The 9945-nt window shown below is 32.9% G+C and overlaps 1 protein-coding gene across 1 annotated transcript; it reads left to right on the top strand.

Annotated features, from left to right (window-relative positions):
- Positions 1-9104: 9104 nt before the first annotated feature.
- LOC149547048 (aldehyde oxidase GLOX1-like) lies at positions 9105-9668 on the top strand. Its single transcript, XM_089794098.1, has one exon. It carries the CDS (start codon positions 9105-9107, stop codon positions 9666-9668), a length of 564 nt encoding a protein of 187 aa, XP_089650224.1.
- The last annotated feature ends 277 nt before the right edge of the window (positions 9669-9945 follow it).

Genomic DNA, 9945 nt, shown 5'->3' with positions numbered 1-9945 from the left:
TCTCTCACTTTATCAAGGGAGAAGGTTTACTAGATGATACAAAAGAAATGTTAATTAGGAAATATCATAAAGAGGCAAACTTGAAAAAACCTAAAAGCCATTCTACCAAGATGTATTCAAGGTTTGTATAGACTTAATATAATAATTATTCATGAAACATTTTTTAATCTATTGTATCAATTAATACAAAAAATATTTTTACATTTATAAACAATTATCATTGTGCTTTTGGACTTGAGGATAATAGGAAACAACCTAAAAAATAAATGCAAAGGAAATCGAGGTTTATTTAAAAAAAGGTTGTAAAGCCCACTTTCATGTTAGGGTTATGTATGGAAGATAAAATATTTCTACCATTACATACAATGAGTTTAGTCATCAAGATGTTAATGGTGAATTTTGTCATAGAAAGGATGACCCTTCTGGTGATGCAAAGAGCATGGTTTCTCCAAAACTGTCAAATGAATAGAAATCATATATTGGATTCCTATTATTGATGGGTGTGGGAATTGACACCATATGCAAAAAAACATTATTTAGATCCTAGTCTAACAAATTTGATGAATAAGAGGGATACCTATTTGCTAAGAAAAGATGTTTTAAAATGCATGGAAAAGGGTGTATTCTCTTCAATCATTAAAAATGAAGATCACGCGAAAAGTGTAATTTTGTGGCATGTAGAGGACAAAGACAACTTTTTCTACTATAAAACACCAACTAGATTCATCATAGGAATCCAAACATAGTGGATGAGATAGATGATGGTGAATTATTCACATAACTCAATCATTGCAATGGATTCCACATTCTGAACAAATAAGTATGTTGTAAGTAGACCAATTCAACTATATTTATAGATTTTAGATTAGTTAATTTATATTATATCTAACATCTTAATTTACCATTGATTTCTTTTATGCAGTATGAGTTATATTCATTGCTTGTATTTGACGAATAAGAGGTTAGCGTACCCATTGCATGGGTCATATACTCAAGAAATAAATTTGAGGACATAAATGAATGGCTAGAAAAAGTCTACAAAAGAGGAAAACAATGTAAAGAAGATTGGAAAGTTGGTTCATTTATGAAAGATGATGTTAGTGTAGAGATTGAAGCAATCAGGTTTTGTTACTCTCCAATTGTATGAATGAATTTATATTTAACATATAGGTTTTAAAACTACATATTTCATAGTTTAACACGTATACAATTATAGTTTTATTATTATTATTTTTAGAATTATACTAATAAATGTTTGTAATGTAACTTGTAGGCCATCCTTCAATTGTTGAGTACTTTTATGTATCTAGCATGTACGTAGGGCATGGTTGAGAAATATATACAAGTCAGACAATTTTTACTTAAAAGCTATGAAAATATATATTCTTCAACATCAATTCTTGATAGTGTGTTTTATATTCTAGGTTTGTAAGGAACAAGGATTTTGGAACAAATATGTTCACTAGACTACGTGAGATTATGTATGCAATGAGTGATGATGAAGATGTCACTACTCACCTAATTAAAAAATTTATAGAGGAATTTAAAGAATAGAAGCAATCTATTGATTACTTTAAAAAGACTCGGTGTCATGATGAGAGACATATTGGTAAGATTATATGCATTTTTCATTAAGGTATATTTGTATTTATAGTATTTATTTACATTGATGTATATATGCTAAGACATCTTCATGCTTTTCTTAATATCAATGTGGGAAAAAAGCTTCAGAGGTTTCTCTCATGCGAATCAAGAAACTAATGCTTCTATAAAGTCGTACCACATGTATATCAAAACTCGCTACCTAACTAATTGCTCTAGAAAATGTACAAGGAGAATGGATTGGCTTATTACTTGTCATGCCTGACTTTTTTTTTGGACTTTACTGCTTATCAGTATTTTGTGGTTATAGTATCTTTCTGATGATACGTTCTTTTTATCTGTTGAACTTGGTGTTAATGTCTTGGGACATGTGTTATTTCAGAACATATTGCTATCTCAGATTTCTATGTTTGATTTCACTGTTTTTACAATATTGCTGTGTAAACATTTTTAATAATTCTATTAGGAATTATGTTAGAAATTTTACTTCAGATTGTTATGGTGTGTTTAATTTTCAAACATTGCTAGGTTATTCATTTGCCAATGTTAAATCTATGATATGCAGAAAGAGTTTTCCTTGCTTAGGCATATTGTTATAAAACAGTTCGATCTGATTCAATAAATTAAAAGAATTATATTCTGTTAAGATGTTATGTTATAGTTGTGTTAAATGATGATAAGTATTAAAAGATTCTCTTGTTTATATATATATATATATATATATATATATATATATATATATATATATATATATATATATATATATATATATATATATATATATATATATATATATATATATATATATATATATATATATATATATATATATATATATATATATATATATATATATATATATATATATATATATATATATATATATATATATATATATATATATATATATATATATATATAATTTTGGTTATTTGATTAGGGTTTTAAAAATACCAATGGCTTCAATATGTTTTTGTGTTGTATTTTTGGAATGGGCTTAAATCACGTGGCTATTACCTTTCATTAATGGATTTATGGCATATCAAATTGTTTTATTGGTATTTGGAAGGAGGTTTTATTAACTAAAAGCCCTAAGGGGTTTTGCATTGCTTTCGAAGCATATCTTTTAATGGGATATTTGCATTTTAACATTGCCAAACTTATGGCGCTGGAAATGGAACTGCCATACCCACGGCTCTGTGGTAAACTTCAGTGCAATGAATTTGGAAGTTGCGTCTTAATGAGATATTATGGCCTTATGGGTTTTGTTGATCTTTTCGTTGTTTGAGTGGGTTATCTTTTTAGATAGGGCCAGAAATATGGCCGCATTGCTTTGATCTTTAAGCATCTGTAGCCCTTGATGCTGCGAAATCGGCATTATGGAGGGTCTTATGGAAAGAGATTTTGTGTTTATGAGACAGAGATTTGAGAATTTGCTTATAGTCAGTTCATTTGATACATTGTTTGGGTTTTGTTGTTGGAAATTATTTCCTCTATTGCAAGCAAGTTCTTCAATCTCTGTCTTTTGGAAGTGCAGTTTGGACTTGGGTTTTTGGGCTTTGGCTTTGAGCTTTATTACTGAAGTGTTTTCCATCTTCATTACTCACGTAGGGGCAATTCCTTACCCTACTCTCTTTCTATTTTTAATTTTATTATGTTATCGATTAGCATTTTGCAAATGGTTATTGATCTTATAATGTGAATTTACATTCAAAGATGGATATGTGCAGAGCAAGGCACTGTGTGCAATGCCCTGTAGATACCCACCTTTGGATGTGGAGTATGGGAATACCGTATTGGGTATAGTTATGAGTTTTATATTCGGGTTTTGCCCTAGTTATACTATTATGTTCATGTTAAACCCAGTTGGGGCCTCATTTTGAGACAGTTAGATGTATGTGGTTTTGGTATTTTGGCTTTGTCAGGGCCAAGATTGGATAGAACCCATATCTTGAGTTATTGGTATGTATGGTTCGGCCACAATCATGTGCACATATTAGGTTGCAGTCTCACAACTGTTTGAGGGCACAGTTACTCTATTTTATGAATTAGCTAACTGGAACTGTTGCTTGAAAAGATGTGGAAAAACATAGTGAACTGTATGTGACTTCTAATGGTAATGACATTAGGATTAACGGCATAGGAGACAGTTTCAATATAATGGTGTTTGTTTGAGCTCAGTTGTATGTAAAAGAGTTCATATAAGTATATGTTTGTGTGAATTGTTTGAGCTTTTATGTGGTATCATTGAGTTAAATTATTAGGCATTATGTGTTTAAAATTTCATATTATTGCATGGACTTAAGGTTTAAGCTGTAACATAGAATCACTTGTATGTTGTTTAAGGCACTGTCATTGTTTATTCGGTTGTATGGGCTTGGAGGGATAAAACTCGAGTTTGACCTCCAAGATTATAAAATGGGTACTAAAAAGGTTTAAATGATTTTAGAGTTGTATAATGCCTAATAGCATAGTAAAGCTATCAACTGTCATTTTCATGGAAATGAAATGTGGTTTGAATTTGTATCATTGTTATAAAGTATTCATTTGATAATTAGAAATTTAGATCTTGCTGTCGGTTAATATCCGACATGACATTTCGTCAAATAGTTATATGGGAACTTGAATTTAAAGTATAAGTTTAGTTGCGACAGCATAAACTTCTTTTTATGGTTGTGGAAATTGATTTTTTTTGGATGCTATATTATCAATATCTGTATGGTCATCATGTGAACAGATGGTATGTATTTTATAGTATAAGGATTATATAGCTTAATGACTTTTGGTTAATGGCATGCTGAAAGTTAAATTGCACTTTTGTGAATCGTATTTTGGATATACAATAACATGGTAAAGGATCATTTGTTTTTTATAAATTAAAAAAAAAACTATTGGCTATATTTGGATTTAATTATATTTGATTTTGTTGCGAAGTATCTTTATAGTAAATATGGATTATTTGGGATGTTATGTTGAAACAGAATTCTTTTTAATTTATCCAGATGTATTTCAATTCATAAATGAAATGGATAGTTGTTTTGTGAAAGGTAGCTTTATGATATAAGTTTGTCAATTTAAACAAGAATATCATATGAGCATTATTTTATTATCTTGGTCTTTTCAAAGGATAAGTTTAGTTTACTTTGACACTAGGAGTAAGTAGCATAGTGTAACAACTGGTAATTATCATTAAACAGATGTAATAGTTTAGTTATAGTTATGAGAGCATAATATTATAGTACTTATTTTTGTTGTTAAAATAATATAAGTTTATTTTTGAATTTGGCAGTAAAAGATGAGTTTGTTTTCAAAAGATGAAGAATGTAATAACTCATTTGTTATTTGTAATTGTGCATTCTTAGAATATCTGTTTGATGTGTATTTTAAGATAACTGTAATGAACGTATATTGAGGTGGTTGAATATCGATTTATCCTATTTAGTTGATTAATTCAGTGATAACCTTAAAAAAATAATTTGGGGTGGGTTAATTGCATATAAAATATAATTGGCCTCACCTATGACTTAAATCTATATGGTTGAGTACGGAGAAAAAGGGATATTTCTATTCTGTCAATGACAAGTATAATAGAAATTACCGTTATGTGTTGACTATGGGCATACCATACACGGATGTAGAATCTTAGTGCCATAATGATGACACCTCAGTATATATATGATTCATTTACGGGTTATTCTTAGTGCAAGTTTAATTTTGCATTGTTAAGTAAATGTTTACTTCTTGCATATTAATTTGAAATTGCACTATGTTAAAGTGGTTCAGATATCTCCATTATGGTTTATATATGTTTATTCTAACATGTATGCAGGTGGAATAAGCTTTTTAAATCAGTGTGTATTGAGCCCCTTATTGTGTTGTGTTGCGTTGTTGTATGTTTTCCAGGTGCTTCGAGCTTGTTTAACAAGAAACCAAAGATGACTGTAGAAGTACTTTTGAAACAACATTTAGGGTTCCTATGTTAGACATAGGTGTTTAGAAATGATGTTGTATTACATTATTGTACTGAACTTGATTTGTATTAGCATCATTATGGAAACATATATGGATGATATTATATTTCTTATTGAGGTTTTCAAATTATGAATGATTCAATCTGTGTATTTGTACTTGTATTAAGATGATTTAATTAAAAAAATTTATTGCGAGTATGGTATTTGTTCTTTGTTTCTTATCTTTCAGTTTATGTTTAGTGTGGCATTACATTACCAATCTACTTCATAAGGTAGAGCCATACTACAAAAAATTAGAGATACTTGCAGTTATTTGGGTTTCTAACTAACTTTAAAAAGGAGAGATATTTCATTACTTCTTTAGAAAGATTAAAAAAAATAACAAACATAGATTTCTATCCATATGACTGCCTTCCTAATACATATAAAGTAAAAAGTCAAACCATTTCAACAAAAGGGTATCTTGTGAGAAAATTTGGACCAATTTTTAAGTGTGTGATTGTGAGTGGGCAAAAAAGAGGAAATGTGTGCAAACGCATGCTAAAAATTTTAGATCTATTAAAGAGAAACATAATAAACAAGAAAGATCAAACTATAGGTAAGTGTCATTTGAGAATTATTTTTAATATTAATATTATAATTATTTTTATATTGCAATGAACTACCTCAACTGACCTTATTGAACTACAAATGATGTTACTACATTGGTTGATGAAAATGATAAAGCTGGAGAGAGTTCTTATCATGAAAATGGTAATATCATTATTTTCTTACAAATAAATGTTAAATTATTTTATGGCTCAAAAAATCAATTTAGTGTTATATCGATTGCAGATGGTTCTATAGCTTCAAAAAATAAAGAATTGCTTGGAATCATCATTTTTGAAGCTCAAATAAGTAGTAAGTTTTGATACCAACATTTTTCTAATAAAAATTTATTATTATTTTAAAATATCTTTTTGAATTAATAGTATTTTTTTTACTATAGATGGTGTGTGATCATCTGATACTTCTAGTGATGAATTTAAAAATTGCATTGATTATGTTAATTTAGTACTTCAAATTTTTCAAACTAAAGAACGTGAAAAAAACCTATCCATGCATTGTGTTGGAAGATTTATAAATGATATGCATGTAGCATTATCTTCATCCTCCAAATTTGAACCAATTCCTAGTTCAGAGAACATGCCTATGAGATGAAAGTCACCATGATTTAGTCCAAGAAAAATGCATAAACGTCATTCTATTCATCAAAGAAAAAGTGTTATGTCTCATAAATTAAATTAAAGAGTTGGGGAGCATGATAGTTTTCAATCCCCCTCTATATGCTCTAGAAAGCAAAACAGAAAAAAGGTCATTAACCACTCAAGCATAGTAATACAAGAAGAAATAAATATTCTCTTGCAACAAGGTGTGTACATTTATTTAAATGTATGTCATTATTGTCAATATCTTGACACAATTAATTTTTATTTCATATGTTTAAAATATGTCAATATAGGCTTGTTTGATCAAGGAAATGTCTATTCATGTCAATTGTCTTTCTCTATTGATCTAAACCAAACAATAATAAATGTTATACAAGTAATAGATGGTAATTTATTAACTATTTATGATTTGAAGAATGATCAATAAAAACTCTTGTGTTTGAGACAACCATTTTCAAATTGAAATATTTCTATTTAATGAAATCAACATAAGACTAATGACACATTTTATAATAAAACAACTCTTCAATAAATTAAAAATAAAATAACAAAATTTTCTAAAAAAACATATTTTATAAAGTTTAAAAATCTCAAATATTATAATATAACACAAAAGTTTTAATTAAATTAAAATTATAATAGTTTTATAACTGCTATAATAAATTATAAATAAAAAAATTTAACATTACAATGAATTACAGTTTCACAAAAACATTATTGTTTAAATATAAATATTAAATAAAAGCAAATTATCTATGTCGTACTAACTTTTCTATAAATATATTTTATAGAATGCCTATACAACAAGCGGAAACCATCAACACAAAATATATAAGAAATGATTTTAAAACCTAAGGACTACAGACTGCAGCTTTGGTAGATGAAATAACTGGCGGCGACATGTACTACAGTTGGAGGAGGCTCGTCAATTTAGGGCGATGGGAGTTGACGATGGCCCATGGCATCAAGCATCTAGCCCCCACCTTCTAAGCCTTCCCAGATAACCGTGCAGGTGAGTTTGTGCTTGGCATGCTTTCCAGATAACCGAACGCAATGTTTCTCTTTTATGAAGGATGAGCGAGGATGATTATAATACACTTCTGAAAGTTGGCTATGGAAAGAAGCGTTGCATTGCCAAAGGAGTGCTACGTAATGACGTAGAGGTGACGAAGGGGCATAAAACCCAACCTCTAGTGAAAGGTATGAAAATTACTGTCTATTAAATATGCTTGTCGTATGGTGCCTTCTTTGGAGTATTTGAGTGAGAAAATAACACGTTCATCCATTGGGTTCAGATTACGGTTTGAATCCAAGAGGGCTGGGATGGTAGGTGGTTGAAATAAAAGCATTATAATAAGGGTAGACTTTGTGTGTTTATCTGAACATTATTATGAACTAAATTTGAGAGGGATTTTATGGAATGAGAGGTTGACCACTATTGCGATCAGAGGTAGGTGGAGAAGATAGCAGCATGTTGTGCTTCACATGTTGGGGGGATTAGTAATCACAGAACGATGTGAGGTTTACAAGGCGAATGCAGTCTGGAAACGCAACCAGAGCGACTTGAAACTAAATCGAGACATAAGCCAAGGTGTTACTATTCCTAACATGGGATAAGCTAGGCGGATCAATCCATCCCATCCTATTTCAATTGACTTCCAGTGTGCAGAATGGCAAGAAGGAGAAGCCTATAAATGCCAATCAAACCATGAGGTTTTCATCATCAATCTAGCGCTTGAAAGTGAAAGAGAGAGATACAGATATAAGTAATGAGAATTTTGCTAGGGAATGGAATTGGGCATTTCTGGGCTACAACGCTCGTGTTGTTGAGCAATGGTTCTGGAGCGCAGCTGGGCAACTAGCAGTGAAGGTGGGGAGATGGAATCTTCTGGCAGAGAAGGTTGGGGTTTCAGCCATGCACATGGCCACCACGTACAAGAACACGATGGTCATGTTCGACAGGACCAACTTCAGGTTGTCGCAGCTGCTGCTGGCGAATGGGACATGTCGTGACAATCCGCAGGACCAGTACCTGACCCACGACTGCTATGCTCACTCCATCGAGTACAACATTGCCACCAACACCATCAGGCCACTCATGATCTTCACCAACACTTGGTGCTCCTCTAGTGCTTTCGCTGCCAACGGTACCCTCGTTCACATGGGCGGGTGGCGAGACGGAGCCACAGATATCCGCTACTTTGTTCCTTGCTCCAGTGCCTCCTACGACTGGGATAACTCTATGCTTGTCAAGCTTCTCAACAACTGCTAGTACGCTGCCAACTAGATCCTTCCCGACAACTGCATCATCATCGTTGAGGGCATGGGCATGTTTAACTACAAGTTCGTTCCTAGGAAGGTCGGGGAGGGAACTTACAACCTGCCCTTCCTCACCCAGACCCGAACCAACTCCTCAGTGGAGAACAACCTATATCCCTTCCTCCACCTCTCCTCTAATGGCAACCTCTTCATCTTCGCCAACAAGGACTCCATTCTCCTTGACTACAAGAACAACGTCATGCTCAAGACATTCCCCATGATGCTTGGCGATGGCCTACAGAACTACCCTTCCACGAGGTCCTCCGTGATGCTGCTGCTCTTGGCCTTCAATGCGTTTACTAAGGTGGAAATCCTCATTTGCGGCGGCTGCCCCGAAAATGGCTATGCCGCCGCCAAGGCTAGCAACTTTACGATCACCCTGTGCAACTATGGAAGAATGGTCATCACAGATGCCAACCCCTCGTGGAGGATGGAGGACATGCCTGGGCCCAGGACCATGTTGGACATGCTCATTCTCCCTAATGGCGAGATTCTCATCATCAATGGAGTGATGAGGGGCGTGGTAGGGTGGGACATTTCTGACACACCTGTCTTCTTAACTCTATAGGCATAGCCTCCCTGCCACCCAGCAGCATTGGTACATTCTCGTCGCCATCGCTATAGCCTGAATGTACCACTCCATTGCCAACGTGCTACCCGATGTCAGAGTTATGGCCGGCGGCTCCAACCCCCACTTCGATTACAAGCTCACCAGAGTGTAGTTCCCCACAGAGCTTCGCTTGGATGCATATAGCCCTTACTATCTGGACAGCGTCTATGCCATCCTCCACCCCAAGATCATCACTATCTCTGCCTCCGCCCCCAACATCGCCTACGGTGCCACC

The sequence above is a fragment of the Cupressus sempervirens genome, chromosome 7 (genome assembly GCF_028749045.1).
Source record: "Cupressus sempervirens isolate cs-2001-9-10 chromosome 7, ASM2874904v1, whole genome shotgun sequence".
NCBI classification, from domain to species: domain Eukaryota; kingdom Viridiplantae; phylum Streptophyta; class Pinopsida; order Cupressales; family Cupressaceae; genus Cupressus; species Cupressus sempervirens.
This window is presented reverse-complemented; position numbering and strand designations above follow the sequence as displayed.